The sequence below is a fragment of the Passer domesticus genome, chromosome 2 (assembly GCF_036417665.1).
Source record: "Passer domesticus isolate bPasDom1 chromosome 2, bPasDom1.hap1, whole genome shotgun sequence".
Classification (NCBI taxonomy): domain Eukaryota; kingdom Metazoa; phylum Chordata; class Aves; order Passeriformes; family Passeridae; genus Passer; species Passer domesticus.
The window spans coordinates 67,822,217-67,847,098 of record NC_087475.1 but is presented as its reverse complement, the minus strand read 5'-3'; the positions used below and the strand labels follow the sequence as shown (position 1 = coordinate 67,847,098).

Genomic DNA, 24,882 nt, shown 5'->3' with positions numbered 1-24,882 from the left:
CTCTAAAAATACATATCTTGCACATTTTAAACTTTATTTCAATTTTACTTTTATTCCCTGGTATGAATAAAGCTTATTTTTCTTTTTTTCTCCTGTCTACTTGCCTTCAAAAGTAATTTGTTTTATATCTGTGAGAGAACATCTTGCAGAAAATGACATAGAGCTCAGTCAAATGAGCTTATCAAAAGAGATGAGGTGTGACTTGATCTGAAGTGTGTAGGGACTTCTTTGTGGTAAGATTTTCTGCAATAAAAGTCTTGTTAACTTAGAAGAAACATCAGAAGAACAAATGGCTAAAAACTGCATGGGCAAACTAAAAATATTTGCATTTTTAATAGAATGAAAATCACTGCAAGAATTTACCCAGGAGATAGTAAAATGTCCTTGTCTTCTTGTTTCACATTTTTAAATAAAGGCTTTGGATCTGTTTATATGGGATTTTCCAGATCTAAGCATAGGCAATCCCATGTTACTTTTTGGAAGAAATTTATAATTTGCTTAAATTTGAATGCAACATCAAAAATATATTCTGACAACTAAACTACTGAATCTTGGAACACCGTTCAGAGAAGAGCAAGCTAGCATTTTGCAAGGAAGTAGGGGATGCAAACATTTTTCTTAATTGTCTTTTTTTCAGTCCCACAAATACTTATTGGTGAAATAATTGTATTTTATATCAGCATTAGGTTCTTAACCCAGGGTCCAGAATCCCATTTGAAAAGGAGTTTTCTGAGCATTACAGTGTAACCATCATGTAAGTGGAGGTCTGAGTGTGTTTGTAATCAAGCTCTCATGTGGAAGTAAACATCACCTTACGCTAATTGCTTTTGTTAGGCATGTGCATCTGGCTAGGTAAACTTTTACTCACTGCCTCTGCTTTTGTTCTTAATGTCTTTGTTGTAGAGTAGTAGAACTTAAGTCTTGTGTTTCCTTCAATTGTAGATATTTGTAAACCATATTGTGACATAAGGTATTTTTTCCTTGTGTCCCCCCCATCTGATAAAGCCATGATCTCAGTGAGCAATTTTGTATGATAAGTGCCATGGTATTCCCCCTTCTGTGTGCAGCAATCAGAGCAAACCATTTTTTACTGTGGATAGACTTTTTAATTACCTGTCCTTCTAGTCAGAAACCTCTTTCATGTTAAAGGGGCATAAATAAAAATAATGGGATTAAAAGAACATTATCTTAATCTTTCAAGGTGGAAGACATGTAGCAAAAAGTGCTTGTATGAGTACTCTTGATATGGAGGGGCATTAGTTACATATTTAGATAAAGTTTCATCAGTAAGAAAGCTTTAATGTGTTTTTGTTTAAAAAAATGCAACCCCCCCCCAAATTATTAATAATTTCTACCAATTTTGAAAAGCCATCTTATACTTGAAGAATTTAATTACCAAATTTGTGATCAAATAAAGTGATTCTCTGAATCAAATGTATTCAGATATATGTTTCTATTTGAGTGTTTCTTCAGCGTGATGGTTGACACATGGAATAGCCTAAAAATTTAAAGGATAACTGGGTATAACTGGACTTGTTAATTGCACCAAGTTTGCTAAGCTTCATCAGAATTGATTTTTTTACTGTAGTGGTAGCTTTGGTTGAATCTGTACACCAGTCTCTGAAGCTTGTGTTAAAGTAAAGAAAGTAACCTAGTTTCTCATCTCCCTCGCATAATGGAAACACAAAGTAAAGGCCTTTTATAAGCGTATTTTGTAATGGAAATTTTAGCAGCCTTTTGAATGAACAATTATGTCTTTGTTTCCATGGAGCTAGCACTAAAATAGCTCAAAATCAGTGTGGTGGTATTAAGAATGTTATGTTAGGCTTCTTTCGGGAACTTTCCGCTTGTCTTGGTCCAGACAATTTCAATTAAAGAAATTGTCAGAAAAATATTAGCTAGTCAAAAGTATAATTTGGAGTGTATTTGTTTTGTTGAAGCTTTATTTGGTAAATGTTTTCTGTGCTCCTCCTTTCCTTGAAACCTTCCCATCAGCAATGGGAAATGTTTCACTTTTGTGTATAAACACTGCAGTGGTAATTTCACTCAGAGCCTCTTACCTACAGGAGGTATATGATGAAATCCAAGCGTTTGAGGAAGTATATTTCTCTGTTCATTAAGAATTTTACTTGAACTCTTTGAAAAATTTTGGTTTCACCTTTTGAAATTAGAGTGGGATTGTGGTGTGGCGAGTATTTTTTTTTTTTAAGTTCAGGGTTATTGAACTGGAGGTTTTTTAGCTCTCTTTGTGACTGTTTAGGATGTCTCTAAGTATAGAATCATAGAATCATTTAGATTGTTTGGACTCAATCTTAGAGGTCTTTTCCATTAACCCAGCACTTTCAAGTTCACCACTAATCCATGTCCTTCAATTCCACACCTACAAGTCTTTTAAATACCTCTAAAGCTGGGCGCTCAACTATATCCCTGGGCAGCCTGTTCCAATGCTCAATAACGTTTCTGCGAAGGAAAAAAATCTTTAAAGCTTCAAATCTCCTAGTTTTTCAGGTGGTAGAGCCTGAAACTGAAATCCTGAACCTGATGGTTATCTTAGGATAGGTTTGTAGTTGTTGTTTTTTCAGCAGAAGAAGAGTAATTGCAAGTGACAAGTTCATACAGAAAGTGTTGTGCGTTTTCATGTGTGGGAGTCAGTTTAAAGGTTTGAAATATCATCTGTTGTTTTGTGGTCACTAATGATTGGGAAGGTGTATATTTCTCTCATGGGACCTCTTGTTTACTAAGGAAAAATTTCTTATTCTCTCTCTTCCCACCCTGTTAAAACTTCTTCTCAGCACCAGCCCAGGGGTTGTTGCATCTTTTCTGTAATGGAAAGAGAGCCCTTAACACAGATGTCACTACTTATTATCAGCTTCTGATCTGTTTTTAGGAAATGGTGAAGTTTGTATCGCAGCAGGGGATTTCAGAAGAAAACAAAAAGGAATTTGCCGTTTTTGTCCTCTTCCATTTTAACCAGAGATTGGTAGCCCTAATGCACCATATTAGAGTGTCTAATCAGATTATTAAACACAGTAGTGGTTAAAAAAAACTCCATCAAAACAAAAAGCAAAACTTCTGGGAATCTGAGAAAATAACAGATGGATCCCAGACATATCCTTTATAGTTTGGAAAATAAAAACAATGCATTTTTAGTGTCAGATGTCTAACTAATTGTTTCATAGGACTTTAAAAATGTTGCAGAGTAGGTATCCTAAACACTATGTAATGGCTGATTTTTTTCTAGCTGAGTCTCTGTAGACAATTTAATCTGGACAGCCTGTGGTTGCTTTGTTTTCAGGCAGTCTGGTACATATGGATTTGAGAGCTACCTGGGGCTTCAGCAGCTGTGGCTTCGGAAAAGCCTTTCAAAGATTCCCATTCTGTAGATAAGTTGAGGCAGACTTCTGCATTCTGAATACTTGCTAATGCACCTGGTTCTCTGACCTTCATCCAGCCATATATATATTTGTAATTTTTTCCCCACTTGTTTGGTGCAGCCAAACTTTTCTCACTACCCAACATTCAGCTCTCTAGTCTATCCATATCTCGCTGTACGGGCTCTCTACCTACAAGGGAGTCTATAACTGCCTAATTTAATATCATCACCAAAGTTACTGTTACTGTACATTAAATTCCTGCATCAAGATAATTTATAAAAACATGGCAGAGCACTGATCTTAAAATTGAGCCCTGGAGAACCCCACCAATGGCTGGCCACTAGCCTGATGTAGCCTGATTAACTACAAATCTTTGAGCCCAACCTGCCATTCAGTTGCTCATCCAGCACATTATGGTCTTGTCTGGCCATGCCCTGGACATTTACTCCAGAAGGGGACTCTAAGAGATGGTACCAAAAGCTTTGCTAAAATAAAAAAAAGCCACACCTACTGACTTCCCTTGGTCAACTAGTTGGGTGACCTTGTCATAAAAGGAAATTAAGTTTGTAAAACAGGAACATATAATTAATGAACTGCCATGTAATGAAGTATTAGAAAATGTACTAAGCAGGAAACATCTGTACTGCATCTGGTGGCACATCTTTTGAAATAGAAAGTACTCATTCAGCTGATTCACACTGACAATCAATCTTCATGTGTCTATGTTCCTAGCTTTTGTAGTTTGAGAAACAATTTTGGTTATTTATTTCAGGGAAAATGTTTTATGTCGTTGATTAAATAACTTTATTAGTGGGTTTAGAAAAAAGTTATTAATTTTGAAAGAAAGATCACTAAATATGTATGCTTAAAGGGAACTGTGGTGTCTATAAATATTAAGAAATGATTTTAAAAAGATGGGCCTCATAAAAGAAAAATTAGGAAAAAAATCAAACTTCTTGTTACATTTTGCAGGATTAATAAAATTCCATTCTACCAGTGATCTGAGATAAGCTTCAAATATTACTTATGATATTTAATTATGCATTAAATGTGTGTAGTCAAAAATCGTAAATATTTATATTACAGTGTTTTTATACTGCAAGTAGGACTATTGCTATTAAGGCTGAGCATGATAAATTCTCGTTATAAAATAAATTTTGATGTGTTTTTAAGAATCCTATAAGTTCATTTTTCTGAAGAAATTGATGCAACTTGAAATTAATAACAAAGAAGTAATATCTTAAAGGACCTATAAAATGTAGTTTGAAAATTATGTTTTAAAATTATGTGAGTTGGTCAGGAATCTGGAATATCAAGAAATTAATTAGATGGGAGAGATTTGTGGAATTTACTATTTAGTCTTCTAAGATATTTTAAATGTATTGAGCAGAGTGGGCAATGGTTATGGGAATTTTGATATTGGGGTACTTTACACCAGCTTGATTTGCTTTTGCATACTTGCTGTCTTGTCATACATTATTAAAGATAGTTTGGCTAACTGTTGTTTTTGTTTTTTTTTAACCTATGAGCATAAGTGAATAGAGTGGTTGACCTGGTCCTTCAATTAGTGTGAAACTGGACAAGGAAGTATTTATCCCTCTCTCCCACCTCCTGAGTTCTCCCTGTGTTGCACGTGGCTGTCTGTGGTTGGACTGAGGGCTGGCACAGCCTCCCTCAGCATGGCCACTGCTACCAAAGCCTCGGGGGGAAATGGTGCACATGTCAAGATGCTTTTGTGTTGCTGTAACTATTTAACTTAGATCAACAATCAGGTTAGGCTGAAAAAGGCTGGTAAAAAAGCATCTTTATTAATGAGGGAAAAAAGAAATTTAAATTTCTCAGTGTCAATCAAACCTGCAGTATGTTAGAAAACGTGGATCTGAGTCATCAGCAAAGGGAGGGGGAAGTGTCTAGGCTAAAAATTGCATCAGTATTGTCACTGGTATTGAAAATGGTATTATTTACAGTACTGGAGATTAGTTTTCAACACAGAAGAGGCATTTGGAAGTTGTGTGACAGTACCTCATGACTCCTATGGAGTTCCACATGGGACTCCATAGGAGAAGCATTCAGAAGTGAACTCTCATCTCTGTCAGACTGAGGAGGGAGTGACATATGCTGCTTGTGGTTAAGTTCAAGTAAAATTTGACACCGGCAGTTTCCCTGACACTTCTTGAAGGACAAATTGATACACATTCAGGTGATTTAAAGTGATAAATGTTTTTGACACTGCTATACTTCATTTGCAAACATTTTGGTTTGGAGAAGGTGTAATAACCTTGTTACAAAAAAGTTAGAGCATGCCCTGTTTTTCTTTGGGAGTGATGCCCACTTTATGATTGAGATTTCAATTGTCTTCTGGATGTTAAGAGCAGTCACAATTTTGTTTGGCAACTTTTCATGTACTTTAATTCTATTTAGCTAGTTATGACTAGATAAATTTTTTTAGTGGATTTTCCTGCTGCCTTGAAAAAAATGTACAGGAAATACAGAAATGAAGAGTAATTGGTAAATTGCATAGACCTCCAGAATCAGATCAATTCTACCTTTTGTTTAAAAGATACAAAAAATAGAAGAACTTAATCTGGCATTCAATGTCCTGGCAGTGCTATGGTCGGAAAAAGGTGGTTTTTCTCCTCCCTCGTCTATTTCTTCTTAAATCCTTCTCCTATGCAGAGGATTTAAATGTGGCATTTTTTGAGGAGTTAAACCCCAACTGTATCTTAAGTGAAAGTGTCCCAAGAAGAACTAATGGAGTAATTATTTGTTTTGTTAAATCAAACAGCTGAAAGTGAAATAGTTTATTTGGACAACACAATTATGGTTATTCCCTGTATTCAGCACGTTAAGAATATCATTAGATTTGCCATGTAATAAAAGCTGGGAGAAGTACTGGAAGGAGACATGCTCGAACTTTTGATCAAGGTTTTGCAGTCATTGTACTGCCTATGTTCCTCCAAAGTTGCTCTCATCTGTTTACATACAGGATGAATTGGAATACTGCTTCTGATTATCATAGATCTGATTAAAGAGCACCGGAATAAATTTTCTATTTTGCCAGTGGATAATTGTTTCTGAAGACCTCACTTATGAAAGAGACTTTATGGATTATGATTATTTAAATAGCTGTGCTTTTCTCATTTATATAACTGTTCCATTTCCTCTGAAGTAACATTTTCACCTAAATTAAGCTCTGATTCTGTTTCACACCAGACAAAAGGGGAAAAACACACTTTCCATCTTAATCACTATGAAGTAAGACATAGGGCTCTGGATATCTTTGTAAAAATTATAATGTAAATTAAAATTAATATGCTTTATTAATTAGTTATAAATAACATAATTTGATGTTAAATATTCATGGAAATAAAATAATGCATTTCATGAGGTAAAAATACAGACTAGCAAAATAATATTGCCTTTCTCAAAGTATATTTGTTGCTCCAAAACATTCATATATGCATATTTCAATTTGTGTATCTTAAATGAGATCTGAAAAGTCTTTTTAATAGATTCTCCTGGATTTATGGTATTGGATATTTTTAAAGGGTAAACTGTATTTCCTTCTTGTGTTTTATTCTTCTTTCTAAATTGAAAATAACTGAATTCAGCCATTTGAGAAGACTTGTTTAGAAGTTCTTTCCTTTTATTTACTGCTTAGTATTTTATACTTTTCCTTAAAACAAAAAAAGTGTTTAAGTTCTTTTGAGATGATCCAAAAACAGCTGAATATGAAGTTTTACTGGTGTCTCATGTGAATGACTTCTAATCTGATTTGATTTTTTTTTTTCTACTTTCTCATTTTTGTGTGACTAGAATGCTGATTTTTGGAGGGTTTTTCTTTTTTACATTTTTAAATAAGTTATGTCTATTAAGTCCTTTGTGTTCTAATTTATTTTCTAAAATATTACTGAAGAATGTTAGGCATCACCAAACATAATTACTTCAAATGACAACTGATTGTTTTAGAACTAAAGTCTTCGTTAATAAAACATGGCTACATAGAGGGCCTGTGATTGAAAATGTGTTCCAATGTGATTAAAACCCTCTTTACTTAAAGGCCCCTCCTGCTATTGTTTTTTAAACTTCTTCTTACTAATACCTTAATATTTGCATCTGATGAGTAGATGTAAATCTTATTTATGTAGTGAGAAAGACAATATTCATAAAATTTTTTTTGTACTTTGGAAATTTTTTTTAAAAAAAATTAAAAAGAAATTCACAATCTGCTTAGTTAAAAATCCTCAAAAAGGATTTTAAAAATCCTCAAAAAGGATTTTTAACTAAGCAGAGTATGAATTTCTCTTTTAATACAATTAAGAACAGTTGAATTTCCTCCACTACATAAGACCTCACCCTGTAATTATTGACACTTCATCTGTAGTTGTCTTGTAATCAAACCAAATGATATGTGATTTTTGTTTTACTCAGTTATATGATGCCTTGGGAGGAATTCTTAGTACAGATGGAGCTCTGTAATTAGATTTGCAGATGGACTTTTTGAAACAGTCCACAGTGATATTGTTTTCAAAATCTTGGTCTGAATCTTAGAAGATAAAATGTATCCTGAAGTGTTTCCTCCAAGCTTCATTAGCTGAATGATGAATAGGACTAGTATCAAAACATGGAAGAAATGTTAAGGTGTGGTAGAGTATTTTGCTGAAATACTATTGTTGGTTGTTCACCATATTTTTGTAAGCACTTCTCTTGGTTTGTTTTTTTTTTGTTTGTTTTTGTTTTGTTTTGGGTTTTTTTTTTGTTTTTTGTGGTTTTTTTTGTTTTTGTTAGTGAACCAGCTGAGAGATAATGTGCTGATGAGAGGATACCTTTTCCTTTTGGAGTGAGAAGAGGGTTTATTATTGTAATTCTTTTTCAGTATAACTATCATTTATTTGAAATTATGTTTAGCTAGTATGTATAAATGGAGCTTATGATGGGAATCATGGATGGCAAGGGTTTGGTGTTGTTTACAGAGATGTATGGTGCTTATGTTACTTCATTTGTTTGATGCAGGTATTTATAAGAAATCTATTTTCTCCTTATCTCCTAGGGAGTAATAGAAGTTCTAATTTAATTTCATATTTGCTACCCCATATTAACTGTGCACTCTGACAGGCATTATTGTAAATGGCCTCACAGTGATGTTAGCTTTGTGGAAAATGTTTTGGTTCCTAGTAGCAATCAGAAAAGGAAATTAAATATAAGGAAGCATTAATGAAGAAAAATGAGTTATACAAGAGTAATTTTTTTGAAACTCTATAAATTAATGATATGTCTGTATTTTGAATGTTGTACGAAGTTCTGGTGATTTCTAGTCTCAAAAGAATATATTAGGACTAACAAAAAATATGAAGGGTAAGAAGTGTGATTAAATACAGGCTTCATTTGAGGAATAACTTAACAAAGTAGGATTGTTCAGCTTGGAAAAGAGCTGACCAAGTGTATTTGAAATATAAGTAAATAAAGGGAAGAATGTGATAGAACACATCTGATTTCTCCTTTTTAAAAGCAAGTAGCAAAGGGCTGTAATTAAATAAACCTATGGCAGGTGTATAAGATATTTTTTTACAAAATCATGGGTAAAGTGTAGGACTCCATACTATGGGCTGTGAAGACTCCAATAATTTGAGGGTTCAGAAACTAATCAGAGAAATTATTGGAAGAAAATCTGTTGACCTATTGAAACAAGGATGTTATTTCTGGAGGAAGAGATTCCTGTGTCACAAATAACGGGAGGTTGGGACACTGTAATAGAGAAAATGCAGTATATGCCCAGCCTATACTGCTACACTTTTTGTAGATACTTGGCTCTTGTCACTGAATTTCAAGTGCTGAAATACTTTGTGTAATGAAGATCCAACTAGCTTCTTACATAAGGGAAACTCTGACCACTAATAAAGTGCTTCTTACACTTTATCTGCCCTTCAGTTTTCTCCTCTAAAAGAATCCTTTGTCATTAGAGTTGCACCTCCTATATGTCTGTGTACTTCTGGCCTTTGTTCTTAACTGTGTTATCATTTATAAATCAAAGATTTTATTGGATGAAGAGCTGTATAATAAATTAAGAAGCAGCTTGTGGGAAGGCAATTAGGATGCACTTAAATGTTTTTAAAACAATTCATTATGGTCTGTGTGGTGCCTCCTTTAGCAATTGAGGTATTGGGTTTTATCATTGCACAAAAAAAACCTTAAATCATTAATGACAGCTAAAACCCTGTGGAAGTCCAGTCACAAACTAGAAAAATTTTCTTACACTATTTGAGAGTTCTTTAGAGGAGAAAAGGGGACAAATATTGACAAATCTGTTTAAAAAATCCTAGCCTTACAAATTTTGCTATCACAAATTGCCTTTATGATCAAGGGCAGCTTCTTCTTGTAAAGACTTGAAAAAAATTAATTGGATTCGAAAAATTTTAAGAGTCTTTTAAATGACAATTCCTGTCTTTTATCTTTTGCATTTTTGAGGACAAGAAATGTACCAAATAGTTTAACTTGTATTGATTTTCTTAAAGAAACACAGAACCTTAAAGAATGTCTTGCTTGAAAATTTAAAAAACTTCAGGCTGCCAAAACTGAAAAGCAACAGGAGTTGTATGGCTACTGTTAAGGAGCACAGCTATTGGTTTTTCCAGCCCTGACATCTTACATTCATGTGTGTTCTGCATTTTTTTGCCTACTAGGCAACATTGTGCAGTTGCAAATGATGGTATTTCCTGAGAAATTGTTTTTTGTAATAATTGATTAGATTTGGAAGGGGTTTTCCAGTTATAAATGAAAATTTATATTTTAAAAATGGAAACAAAGTAAGGTTTGAGGTAAAATCATGATTCTTTATACATTTGATTGTGCTTATTTATAAAATATAGTCAATAGGCTTTTCAGTCTTAACAAGAATTATGTGCATTCTATGGGAAGCATTTGCTCAAGCTCCATAAATCACACTATAATAGATATTGTTTTGTTATTATTTCCTGCTATCTGCATTTATCTTTAAAAGGAAAAAGTCTGCTTGGCACTTCAGCATTTACTGTTGGCTTTAAACTAGTTATGTTACATGCAGAGAATTAAATGGAGCTATAGCACATGCCCAGTATTAGTTCTGTAGTCATTAAAGAGTCACTAAAGAGTCACTGTTCAGAAGTGAGTGAGGGCTTTTCACTGTGCCAAACACTGGGTTGTTTTCTCCCACATTAATCTTTTGGAGCAGAGGACTGCATGGTAAGGAGTTAATTAAAAATGAAAGATTGATGAAAATAAGCATGTTGAAATTGAATGTAGAGCTTCTCCAGTTGGTGAACACTGCTGCTGGAAATTTCAGCATTTCAGAATGCTGATACCAACTGAAAATATTACTACATATCTCAAAATTATCAATGTAAGCAAGCAGCAGGATTTTGAGGATTAAGGACCTTCCCACTAAGCTCCTTCTTTTCAGCAAAATGAAATTAAGAGCAGTGCTGTGCACATCTCACTTCAGTGTTGTTTGAGATCATTTTATAGCTGGCATTGTGATTTTCCTGGGCTATCTCTCTGCCATTAATGTTTAATATACATCTATAGGTATCAGTTGGAAAATGGCACTGTCGTAACTAAGTTCATTGGAATTGTTTTGGTTTTAAATATTGCATAGCCACGATTTGTAGTTTCTGGGCTTTTAAGAGTCGTCAAGTGTTGTGTGACAGGAGGAAATGAAAAATTTCAAAATTAAAACAGTTGAAGACCCTAAAGAAAACCAAAACTTAAGAAAAAGGTGGGCATGAGAATAGGACACTCTCAAAATTCGTTATTTAGTTTTATAAATTAAAGTAGGTAATAGATAGCTTAATCCTAACATAGAAATATAAGTAATTTCTTCTCTTACCGAAGAGTGCAGTGGTATAAAAAGCAAGCTGGATTTATGTCAAGTGGTATTTAGCAAGGTAAGTGGCACATAAGAGAGCTCCTGAATAGTGAGGAAAAATAGGTAATGCCCTCTGAGAGCAACTACTTTCCCTTCCTTGATGTACCCCATGAGAAAGAAGGGGGCAGTAAGAGAGCCTGCAGACTAATTGGTCTGGGTTTCCACACTAAGGGGAAATATATGATGGCTACCTAGAAGAAGATAGAGGGCTAGTACCTGGGGCGAGTGGGCTTTGTCCTGATGGTTTGTGGGTATTTTTTTGTCTTAGCCAAAGTGTGTAGGTAGCACATACACCGTGATCCTCACAAATCAATATTCTTTGTCATGTTTTTCTTCTTTAATTGTTATGTGTCCTTGATGTACCAGAGAACAATCCCACTTACTGTTCTGAAATAAACCCCATCATTTTCCAAGACTAAAATTCCATTAACTGTATTGTTGCAATTTGTTCTAGTCACAGAATGCATTTGTGAGTTAACATACAAAAGAGAAATTGTTTTGATAAATGTTTGAATAATAAAAAATGAATAAAATAAACAAAGAAATTTTAAAAAAACAATTGTTCTAAGTAACTGTCAACTTCTGTTGACTAAAATTTTCTGTTAGTATTTATTGCAAATACATTTTCCTTGCTCCTGTTTGTGAAGTTTGGGAAATAGTTATGTGTGCATTGAGGGTTTTCCCAGTTGCTTTCTTTTAAAAACAGACGTTGCTCTTTGCACAAACATAATGTGTGATAGTGTTTGCTGTGCAATACAAATTAGATTTAAATCAATGTATAATTGTTGACAGCTTAATGTTTCTTAGAATTTCAATTTTTTTGTTGTTCTCTGCTAACTACATTACACCTCGGCAAGGTTTGCTTTACAGAGAAAATATACCATTCAAACTACCTAAAACACCCCAAAAAGCTACATATAGTTTGTGACTGTTGAAAGATAAATAAGGAATGCTGCTGACTGATTAGATTTGGCTGTGCAAGTTGCAGCAGTGCAAGTGCATAATCTTATTGGCAGAATAGACTACAAGAGTAGTTGCAAAAAACACTTATCTTTTCAGAGTACATTTTGTTTGTGACTTTTGTAATTCTCAGGTATTTCCATTTATTTTTCCTCTCTTCTGGCTTGGAAACAAAGAAAATATCTTAAAGAAAAAACAACCCCCCAAAAACAAACAAAAAAAACCCCCACCATTCCGAACCACCACCACCAAGTAACTAGTTTTAAGATACACCTGGTTATTGAAAACAGGCAAGTAGAAGCATGAGGTTATGCTGTACTAGCATCTGTATCTTGACCTTAAAGTTATTATTGAAAGTGAAAGAAGACAAGCAAGAATGGGCTATGAAGGATTAAAAACAAAATGAACTGGTAATGTCTGTTTAGTAATACTATTTTTCATACTCTTTAAGTTGTGCTCATTTATCAACTTCTTTATAGTATATAAAAATCAGTTTTGAATTTTTGCTTTCAGACATATGGCAAACCTAAGTTGCTCGATTTCTTAAAAGAAATTCTCAGTATCTGTTCCTTTTTTTGATGTAAGAAAGCCCCTTATCTAATTGGCTGATCTCTTTTGTGATTAAGTCAAGATCAGAAGTAATTTATAAGATAAACTAAACTGGATAAACTGAAAACAATTTAGCTGCAAGTTTGAGAATGGTTTTAATTTTACTTCACTGAAAAGAAACCTGCAATTTTATTTCTTAGTCTCTAGTTTTTCAAGTTCAGCATCTTGAAGTAAAAGCTCATATGCTGCTTTGACCAAAAATGGTTTTGTGGTGATCAAAATAATAAATAGGAACAGTATGTCCTTCTAGTGGCAGAGGAACAATAGACCATGAGGAGGACTTTTGGATTTGTGTTTTAGATTAGTTACTTTTACGTAAAATACTTTTATCAGTGTTCATTTCTGTCAGATGTTTTTGGATTACTTTATAAATTCTTCTAAGTGGGTAAGATTTGTCCTTTAAAACTTTTTTGCATTCCGACTAGAGGTAGGACTTTTTATTTCAAGGAATCTGATTCTTGTGCTAAAGAAGCTTTTATGAAGGCAGGTATTTGAACTTAATCACACTAATTCCTGTCCTAGCCCAAAACAGTGTTTTTTGCAGTAGGTAAAGTACAGCTTAAGAAATTTGTGGCAAATAGCCAATTTTTTTGGTTTTGTTTTATGGTTTGGGGTTTTTGTCTTTTTTTCTCTTTAAGCCTCCACAATACTTAGAAAAGGTCTGACTTTGTCAAGGATGTTATACAACCTTGTGATCTGAGCGTAATTGATAGTTGTCTCAGTAAATCATATGTATATGCAGTTGATCTGCCTACAGGAGTATCCTCCCTCAAAGGAAAATGTAAGAAAATAAAGGTAAATCTGCTGCATATTTTTAAGGTTCCATAATAACAAGCACATTCATGTAAGTCCTAAAAGCTCACCATGTTACTTCACTCATATTGCCTCAGCAAGCATAAAAGAAAAAAAAATAAATTCATTTCTTGGATTGCTTTAAAATTGTCAATAAATAGGTAGCATTCCCTTAGTGACAAACTGCCGTGTATGTGCAATACATTATTCAGAGTAAAAATGGTTTTGAAGTTAAGTGAAGGAAGGCTCATTTAAAAGGGCGTGTTAATGTGCAGAATTATTTCCTGTTGTAATGATTCACATGAGAATCAGTCTTTTAATGCTGTCATTTTGTTATAAACCATATTGTGAGCATGTTGGTTAAGATTTATCTGACATAACTTTAGAAGTGCCTGTCTGAACTAGTTGTCCTTTTATAGTCAGTAAAAAGTAATACATTCCCTGAAAAAGATTTATTTCATTCTTATGTTGCAGCTAAAACCACTGAGATAATCACTTCCCTGAAGCATCACTTTCCAATGATGGTGAAGAGAATTGTGAAAATTAGCCCAGATACACATAGCTGTAATTCAAATCTCTAAGGACTAAATTTTTTAAAATTTAAAAATAAATAAAGGATGTTATGAAACATACCTTCTTACATTTTTTTAGCTTTGATTTTCTCTGTAGTTATATTGATATATTGGGGTTAACAAGTGCATATGATCAGCACACATTTCTGTCACTGAACAATTCCATTTATTCCATTTAGCCTTCTAAATTATTTTGCCTAAAGGAATCTTCTTTCATGCCGTTGAAGAATAATCTTCAAAAAAATCTGAATTAATTGTTTAGAAGTTTAAGGTTTCAGTTAATGACCACAAAATAGTAGCCTGTTTTTCTGTTGCCCAAGTCCCCTACTACCTTTCTCAGACAACTGTGTTTTAATGCTTATACTGTTGCCTGACATTATATAAGAAACTGTAGTAGCCTGATTCCACATATTGGGAATTCTCACTGGTGATTATGAAATCAGTTCAGTGTTGTTTTGTAGAAAAGATGTTCCAGTTTTGACAAAGATTATCCTTCCATGTTACATGATGGCTTTAGTTATCAAGAGTTAATTGTTTACTAGTTTTCTCTTCAAAAGAATGAATTGATTTGGGATTTTAAGAGATTTTCAATTTCATTTGAGTATGTTATTCTCAGCTTTTATCCTGTAGAAATGTATGCCATATGCTGAGTCAGCTGTTTTGTAACGTCTAAAATGAGAGATGAACATTAGGGGGAGGAAGAGAATTAATAATTTTCTTTCCAAACTGTTTACCTCCTATATAGGTACAAAGAAGGATTTTTTTTCTTTTTTTAATTCTTGTTGTATATGCATATACTTCAACTTAAAAAGCTTCAGTTTAAAACAGATGAGGTTGTTATGTTGACTGTGTTATGCCTTCATTTATTTTTTCCTTTAGAAAAAGGAGATCAAATGTGATATTACTTAATTAGGAGAGAGAATGTAGGAGTGACTTGGTGGATTAGGCCTGGCTGTGGTTAGGGCTTTAGTAATTATATTATTGTGATACTTTAATTTTTCAGTGGCACTGTCTGTTTAGTCTGTTTGGAATTCATATTCTTGATTTTTGCTTAAATAAATGCAGATAGGACTCCAACTTTAAGGAAGCTGGAAAATGCTTCTTTGACAGCAATGAACTGCAAACTTAAGAGATGTAAATGCTTGAAGACTTAGTATGTTAGAGCTGTATAAACGAGTCTTTAATTGTTGTCTACAACTTCCTGAGGAAAGGAAGTGGAGAGGGAAGTTTTGAGCTCTTCTCCCTGGTATCCAGTGTCAGGATGCATGGGAATGGTTCAAAGCTGCACCAGGGGAGATTTAAATTGAATGTTAGGAAGCACTTTGTGAAGAAGGTGATCAGACAGGCTTTCTGAAATATGTTTGATGCCCCGAGCCTGTCAGTGTTTAAGAGGCATTCAGATAATACTTTCATCAACATGCTTGAGCTTTGACAGCCCTGGAATGGTCAGACACTGCTTGGACTAGGTGATTCTTCTAGGTCACATCCAGCTGAAATATTGTATTCACTTTTAATTTTAATTCATTCTTTCAAACTTGATTTGAAGAATCTGATACTAAAAAATTCCAGTTTTCAGAAGTCAACAATTTAATTCTAGATGTTCAGCAGCATGTATTTTATTGCATTTCAAGAACTGGTATAAATATACTATCTGAGACATATAGACAACTACTTGTTTGGAGGAGTATTTCTTCTCTGTTCTAGACCAAAAAGATGTAAAAGACCAGCCTAAGTTCTGCAGAGATGTGGCAATTTAGGAAGAAACTCTTTTGTTGCATAGCATGATGAATGGTAGGAATTTACTGAGGAATGGCTGCAATACTCAGAAAAATGAAGATGCTCAGTAAAGCAGCTACATTTGAGAATGGTGCTGTAGCTTAAGGAAGGTTCTTGGAGCAATTTGCAAGAAGTGTCAACATGTTGTTATAAGCAATCTCAGCATGGGGAATCCAGTCTAACTTGCTTATTGTGGGCAGTTCAGTACCAGTTTGGGAGGAGTTATTTGTTGACCACCATCAACACACCTGTAGTTATTACCTGAATGTTGGATTGGTGATTCATTTTTATAGCTGTGCTGTGAAAGATGCAGAATATGAGAAAGTATAAGCAATACATCAGGATACTTAATCACTGTGAAAGCATGGTTTTTACTAAATATTAAATATTTCCTTGAAGAATGCAAAGACTTAATGTTTGACATAAAAATAGATTCTATTTGAGATATATGATATGGAAAGAGCACTGATTTATGGTATGGTATACTGGATTCTGTGAGGATTTCTATCAATGTGTTCATATTGTACTCCAGCTGAAATTTGTCTTATTACAGAAGTCTATTACAGGAGCTATATTAAAAATAAGTTACTTTTTGGAAGTCTGATTTAACTTTTTGGTATATGGTGTTACTCAACTTAGAAAGCTGCAAATTCATTATGAACATTCAGTTGTTTATTGGCAGTTTTTAATGTGGCATTGTTTTTTAAGCAGCATCCTCATGAACTCCAAGATCTCTCTTCTAGATGATAATATCAGACTTTGGAACCTGTCATCTTATACACATGAGAAAAACTATAATAATGTTGAATTACTTTGCATTTACTAATTTTGAGGTTTTAAACATTGCTTCCTGGACAGTTGGTATCAAAGGAATCTTCACAGCTCTCAGCAGTTGTTTTCTAACTGCATTTAATAATTTCTGGCTCCTCAGCAAAGTTGATCCTTTCATTGGTGTCAGCACGTTACCAGCTCATTGCCACTGTGCTTCTTTGCTGGTTACCTCCCCTTGCTGTGGTGGAGACTGGTTATTCCTCTTCACCTACTGTCCTCCTTGGGAAATACACCTGCAAAAATATTGTTATAGCATTCTTTTTTTGAAGTGAAGGTTCTACTTCTTTTATTGGCTGAATTCCATTTGATTGTGCACATTTTAAAGCAGAGATGCCTATTTTATTTCTTGAACACAAATTGACCATGTTAATTTATTTCTATATACTTGCTTCCCTTTTGTTTAGCTTTTCCTTGTCATCTTAGACTTTTTTTTATCAAGAAATTCATGATGAACTTAGGATAACTACTTTAAAGAAGTCACCTCCCCCTACCTTCCTAAATTTTTGCTGTCATTGTCAATTAGTTCATTAATTTGTTTCCTTTACTAAGGAAGTTGATTTTAATGGTAATTATGATAATTTTTACTGTATGAAGTATGCTGAAACTGAAGTTAAGGGCAAATAGGAACATTTTCATATTTTCTTTGCAGTCACCCTGATGGGCTATGAATTTCTTGTGGCCAATTGTACAAATGAAATAATTGGAGCACCTGCTGGATAGTCTGTAGCCCAGGAGAAGATTCTCCATAGAACCAATTTCATGAGCATTCAGTGTGTTTTTTGATGCAGATTTTCTGAGATGTTTTAATAGTACAGAAATATCTTGTCACTTTAGACTGATACATGGGCTTCGTTTCAGTCCCTTAAGTGTTACATATTAGTATATTGATTTACATTAGAAAGCAAATGCAATTTGGATTATTTTAGTCTGTAGTGAATTACATCTAGAATTTCCATCTGTTTTACTGATTCTATATGAATTTATTAATATAAAGTAGAATTTTACTATGAATAGTGTTTCAGGAAAGGGAATCAGTCTGCATTGTACCTCTTCATTCCAGTTTAGGCATAACTGAACTTTTTAATTGTTTTTAGTCCAACTTATCAAAACCATATTTAGTCTGAAGGTAGCCTCTCTAAATATTATCACAGAATTGGTGAGGTTGAGGTTCTCTGATCCAACATTCTTGCAAAAACCAGGCCAACTAAGGCCAGTTGTCCTGATCTGTGACCATGTGGCTTTTGAATGTATTCGGTGATGAAAACTCGGCAGATACAACTTTTCATCCTAGATTTCCTCCATGGAAAAAAAATGGAGGAAAGTAGACGCTTCCAGGAGGTGTTTAATTTCATCCCAGAATATTAATCTAAGAGAGTTCAATTGAATGTCTTCTACAGATGGCTGATTTACTTCTGTGTGTTTTTAACATAATCTCAGAGAGGCTCATCCTGGTGAAGAGATATCTGAAAACACAAATATTCAGATTGTTGAAGTGTGCACAAGTTGCTGCTCTTTTCAGAAATAGAAACTCTGCCTGCATTTCTTGAAAAGAGTGTAAAAACTCTATGAAATTATTGCATAATTCTAAAGAATGGCCACAGAAATAATGTGCTTTTAATCTTGACATTTTTTTGCCTTCCTTTGGTACATATCATGTGTTTACCAAATATGCAAATATATGATATGCAGTCACAAGTTTTAAATTAAAGTACTAATTATAATTAGGATAATAGTTTTTATTTGAATGTAATTAAATGTCTCAGGAGAACTAAGGAGGTAGTCAGTTTATATATTTAGCATATTAGAAGCTTTTATGTTACAAAATTATAATTATTATTAGCAATTAATTGATAGAGGAAAAAGTAATTTGAAAGTGAATGCAAGGTATGAATGAGGGTGGAAGCCAAATGTATTGTATTAATTGTCTGAAGATGGGGTATGAAAGAATTCTTTGAGTATTTGGATAGGTTCAGCCAGCAAAAAGAGTTTTCATAGTATTTCAACTTGCTTATTTTTTTAGAGTTTAATTTCAAGTCAATATAAACTGCTTTTAAATAGGCCATAGAATTGCCTTCTATTACAATTGACTGTTAAAATTATGCACTTAGATAATATTTTAATATCTTTATTTAAAGCTTATTAATGAAATTTTAATTATATAACTCCATTAAACAAATAGAACAAAATTCTTAAAATTATTTTAATATTAATTTATTCCATTATTTTGTGTAATATATTTACAGTCACTGAAATTAATGTTATTGACAGGCTGAGAGAGTTGGTTTGTTCAGCCTGAAGAAGAGAAGGATGCAGGGGGACCTTACAGCACTCAAAGGGAGCCTAAGAGAGAGCTGGACAGGGAGTTTTTACAGGGGCATGTACTGGGTTGAGGGCAGGGAAAGGCCTTAAGCTGAAGGAAAGGTCTAGATTACATATTAGGAAGAAATTCTTACTGGCTAGAGTGGTGAAGCACTGGAACAGGATTCCCAGAGAGAGTGGCCAAAGCTGGATGGGACACTGAGTAACCTGGTCAAGTGGAATGTTCCATGGCAGTGTGGCTGGAACAAGATGATCTTTAAGGTCCCTTCCAATATAAGCCATGCTGTGATTCCATGATTCTGTGAAATTTCACACTGGTACTTTCAAAATTCTTCAAAGTTACTAGGATAAAGTAGGATGCCTGAAAGTCAGGCTGTGTTTCCTTCAGAATTGAAAGATGTTTATAGGTTGTCTTGAGTGCAGCTTTTTTAAGTTACACAAATAACTGATCAAAATTGTTGAATTTCATTCCTGAAGATATATTTGGTCTTGACTGTATCTTCTTTGACTTGTTTGCTTTTCTCTCCCTCCTAATACATGCCTGGTAGTTGTGCTATTTAATTGGAGCTTAGCACTTTGGATGGTGTTTTGCCAGTGTCTGGATAGATAGGGGTCAGGCTGTCATTTCATCAGAACAGCTGTTAACTCACTTCTTATCTGAGTGCTTGCTCCTTTCCTGGTGCATTCTCTCCCTTGCACCAGCCAGCAGGTTTCCTTGACCACACAATGAGCTGATATGTGGTATAATAATGTAATATTTCTATCTTTGTGTTACTCCAGAGCAGATGAGTGGTTGTTTTTCCAGACCTGACTGTATGACTGTTTGGGTGGGATAATGGAAAAGGCAGTAATGTCTTCCAAACACTTAACTAAGGGCAAATGTTAGCTTATATCAGGAGAAAAACCTAAGATAATTTTAGTGTCTTTTTATTTTTGAGTAGGAAAATTTAGAGAATGGTGGAAAAGCCTCAATTGATTCCTGAGCTTTTCAGGTTCTGCATTACATCTGTCTCGGCCAGGCTACCATATCAATTACTTCATAGGAGGGAATGCTTCAAATATATTTTGATTTTATTGTATTGAGATGCGGTCCTCAGCACAGTGACAAAATTGAAGGAAATGTTTTATAATATTAGTGTGTATATATTTTACAAGCTTTGCATGGCATAATTGTTAATTTGCTCTTAGAATGCATAGCTGTTAGTTTCCCTTATCAAAGTTGCTTCTTTAACCATGTAAAACATATTCTGTATTGGTCACAATGAAGGTGTGATAGACCCTAAACTATGTATTTCACATTGTAATGCTGCTCTTGTTTTCTTTTTTAGCTGGTTGGTGGCGAATTTGATCTAGAGATGAACTTTATAATCCAGGATGCAGAGAGCATCACATGCATGTCAGAGCTTTTGGAGCACTGTGATGTGACGTGCCAAGCAGAAATCTGGAGTATGTTCACTGCAATTCTACGTAAAAGTGTCCGTAATTTACAGACTAGCACAGAAGTTGGCTTAATTGAACAGGTACTGCTGAAGATGAGTACTGTGGACGACATGATTGCAGGTATAAATTGCCAGCTGATAAAATAATTATTGCATTCTTGACCTGCCAATGTTTTGTGGTTATGGAAGGGTATGGGATATTTTGATTTTTACTTAAACTGATGTTTTCGTTATTACTTCTATTAAGTCAGAAGTACTTCTATATTAATTTTGGGAAAATGACATAAATATATTCTTAGTTTGAAATATCTGTAGATAAATGGTGTAAAATAACTGGTTGTTAGTTTGAGAAGATATTGTTATCTTAGAGAAAAAAAAAATTAAAATAATTAAAACCAGTGTGTTAGACTTTTTAACTACAAGGCAATATTTTAGCTTTTATATACGTTGGTCATTTTAAATCATGATGCCAGAATTGCTAGATCCATTTTAAACATGACCTCATATGACAGCATAATAGATATTATTTACAGATTTGAATGCTGGACATATGGATTACATTAAACCTTTATGATTCAATAATGTATTCCTGTGATCTCTATATTTAATTTTTTACATTAGTGGGTTTTAACATCCTATAATATTTTGCAGCATTAAAAAAATAGCATACTTTGTTTGTTTGCTGAAAATAAGTGATGAAATTATTGCTCAGTTAAAGGTTTTCATTGTATGTGTGAAGGAGTTTATGGTATTCCACACTACATCCTCTCCATAGAAAGGTACAGATTATAATCCTGATTACTTGGATACAGAACAGGTTTGCTCATCACGTTTAAATATGGAACCTGAGGAGATTTATATAATTACTATTTATTTTCCCTGAGGGACCTTAGGCAGTTTCTTTATATGCAGTGTGAAAGCAAAGTTCTTAATTCTTATGTAATTTGTGACTGATGGTAGGTTACTTACATTGTGAGGCATTTTTGAAATATTTGGGGTTTACCTTCTGTAATTCTAATATTTTAGTTGATGACCTGATTCCTGACACATATACAGGTTTTGTGGAACAGTAAACTAGCAAGGATTTCAGACAAGAAGCAAGAAGATGTAAAAGGATGAAAACTGGATTGCTGAGGAATGATTTATTCCTTGTCCTGTTTGCTTTTATTGTCAGTATAAATGTGTTTGTAATAATAAGTATTTGGAAAAGCTACATTCTGTTTTTCAAAACAAGTCATAATCAACATCTTGTTTAGAAGTATATCTCTAAATGCTAAAATAATTTTAAAGTGTCTTGCTCAATACTGTACAGTTAAATTCAGACTGAAGTATAACAGATCAATAGATTCATAAATGATGGTTTTCGCCAAATATGTTTTGTTTACAATATTTGTAAGTATGGTATGTCAGAATAGTGTAAGGATAAAGATACTCTTCTATTCCATATTAGATATAACACACTATATAATGAGAACAAAATTTTCTTTTCTAAAATTTTTCAGGGTTTTACTCATGGAGATAATGTTCTTACATGAGTAATCACACCAACAAAATGTGTCCAATTTAAGCTCCTGTGAGCACTACTCATATATGTGGTATACAAGATGGTAATAGTGCCTCCCTTAGAGAATTTTTTAACTGCCTAATTAATTGTAGAAGTGAAAAATCAAGAGCATATGATCTCGATTTTAAGAGGATTTGCGAATTAAAAAATCACTCTGAATTTACAGATATTCATGTAAGCCAGGGGTAGTAAATTTTTAAAAAACCAAAACAATCTAATGAATCTTCTACCTCAATGATCTTTTTTCTGAGAGTGGTCACACAGTGCTTCAAAAAGAGACCTTCTGCACAAAAAAGTTCAGTAAGCTTGTTCTTTGGTATGCTTACATAGATGAAGGGAGTACATATTTAACTTAAAATCAAAACTGAAAATTGGAGTTATGATGACATTTTAGCTTTGCAGTGTGTTCCAAATTATCTGAGTATTCATCTATATATGATGAGCAGGGATGGAAGAGAATCACACTTCCTAGGGTTTTTCTCTGATGACTGTAAATAGATTTTTTTTTTTGAGAGTTTTTTTTTTAACAAGATGTGGAAGAACCCAAATTTAATCATTTTGCTTCTATCTCTTAATTTCTGTAAGCACCTTAGTCACCTTTTATAAGTGGTAATAATATTGGCAATAAGTCAGAAGTAACAAAAAAGTCATGTAATAGCTATTTTGATATTAGGGAAAATCAGTGACAACTAAAGGAGTACCTTTGTTCCCTAACATCCTATGCACATGTTGAAGTCATAATTGTAGAAGTGTTTTGCCTCAAATATTTCTGTGAGGTTCCCAAAGCCAGAGAATAAAGTAAGAAATTTTATGTTAAAATGATTTTTAACATTAAAGGGAGGATGTTTTGAACAAGACCTGTGTTAATTTTTACTTCACTTTTTTCCCAAAACAGTTGCTAATACTCTGTCAGCCAAATGTTTTGAAATTGGCATTTATCATCTCTAAATGGTACAGGTTTTTTGGGGTTTTTTTTTTGTAATTTGCTTCTCTGGGAGTTGCTTGTTTATTTTTAGGTCATCTCACTTGTTCTTTTGTGAAACATTTTGATTAGACCTAGATAGGGTTTGAATAGACAACTCAGGCAATCATGTCTGCTTTATGTTCTGATAGCTCACTTTCAGGACCAGTCTAAGTCTGAAGCCACTCTTCTATGATGACAGTAAGACAGCAGCAAATAAATATGTACCCAAACTTTTGCAATGTGAAGAATTTTTCTGTCTGTTTAGATGGAGACTATAGATTCGTGAGGTTCTGAGTATTTTAAATATCTAACTTCATGCAATTTTACAAACTCTGTGGTAAGGAATAAAAGCTTAATCATTTTGAAAGTCTCAGTGGCAACGCAAGGGGGCTCAGTTTGCTTTCCAGAAGCATCACCTGTCAAAAAAAACTTAGTGCTGTGACTGTTGTACTAATATATAGAACGGTCAGCCATTCTATCAACAGTTAAGGAGAAAATATTTTCATAGGTGATTGGTCTTTTTTTTTTTAACACTTGCACAGGATCTTCCTTGAGGGACTCACTTGTTGCAGTTTCTGTTTCCAGGTGATGAGTAGGGAAGCAGATCACCTGCTCTCAGGGACTCTTTGGGATAGTGTGTCTGTAGTCCTATCTGAGAGGTCTGAAAGATGGAGAGAGTAGATAGGTCTCACCTAAGTCCCATTTTTTCCTCACAGCCATGTTGTGATGATGTAGATAATTGTTCTAAAACTGCTGGGACTGAATTCTTAAGCACTGAAAGAGTTCATAGTTTCCAAGCAACAGTGTTGGGTTTTGACTGCTCTGTCATAAATAGCCTGTTAACAAGCTTTCCTCTTTCAACCCATTCCGTAAGAAAAACTGCAAAATTATCACATTCTCTATTACAACCTCTAAAAGTTAATTTACATCACCAACAAGGGTTAAAATTCACAATTTCATGACCATGTAATATTAAGAGGTTAAGGAGACCTGAGGGTAGTTTCCTGAATTTTTCTTTTGAATGCTATTTAATGTCTTCCCAAGTTAATGCCAGACCCTCCATTTTGATATATGTGCATTGTTACTTGAAGACAGGCAGGCATTTTCCTATTGTATTTTCATATTAAGTGACTGAATTAAGCATTCCTGCAAGGTCACTGGTTAATTTATAAATCCTATGAAAACTGCTTAGTATGAAATTATTCTGAAGGTGCCATTAATAGAAATTAGAAATATATTAAAAATGAGAAACTGCCTGTTTTTTCCTTCTGGACTTAATATTATTATATACAATCTTGTTTCTGAAATGAGATAATGGATTCCAGTTATATATGTAATCTTATTTAGTATATAAAAGTAGACATTAAAAAAATCCAGTTGTAGTATGCTTTCTGACCTTTGTCCATTTATAGATGAGTGGATTACTAGGATTTACAAAGCAGATGGGACAGACTCTTTTAAGAGACTTCTAATAAGTATGAATAAAGTTATGTAATAATTATTTTTAAGTCTTTTTATTGAAACAAGAACCTTTAAGTAGTCTTAAGTGCTTCCACTTCCACAGATGTTGTTTGCTTTATCTTTGCTTGTTATCTACTGGGCTTCAATCTTCCAGGTCATTGTTTTACCCAGAGTTACATAATTAGGGAGCTTATGTTTGTTTCTCTCCATCAATGTTTAATTCATTACTTATAAATATGTATTTCTAATGCCTGTAGGTTATCCACATCTTCAGTAGAAATAAGAATTTTTTCTGTGCCTTAAGGTAGTACAGGGCTGTAA

The 24,882-nt window shown here is 33.7% G+C and overlaps 1 protein-coding gene and 1 long non-coding RNA gene across 10 annotated transcripts in view; one reads left to right on the top strand and one right to left on the bottom strand.

The window, feature by feature from the left end:
• Window positions 1-24,882, top strand: part of NBEA (neurobeachin) — a 452,703-nt gene that overhangs the window by 56,980 nt on the left and 370,841 nt on the right. For all 9 annotated transcript variants that reach the window (XM_064409011.1, XM_064409015.1, XM_064409017.1 and 6 more), the window contains exon 2: window positions 20,462-20,693. In XM_064409011.1, the coding sequence (XP_064265081.1) occupies window positions 20,462-20,693 (232 nt within the window). The remainder of the gene's footprint in view (window positions 1-20,461; window positions 20,694-24,882) is intronic.
• LOC135294140 (uncharacterized) lies at window positions 16,782-23,871 on the bottom strand. The gene is made up of 2 exons (XR_010356293.1): window positions 23,664-23,871; window positions 16,782-17,047 (listed from the first exon to the last, which is right to left on the bottom strand). It is a non-coding gene; the product is annotated as an uncharacterized LOC135294140 (long non-coding RNA).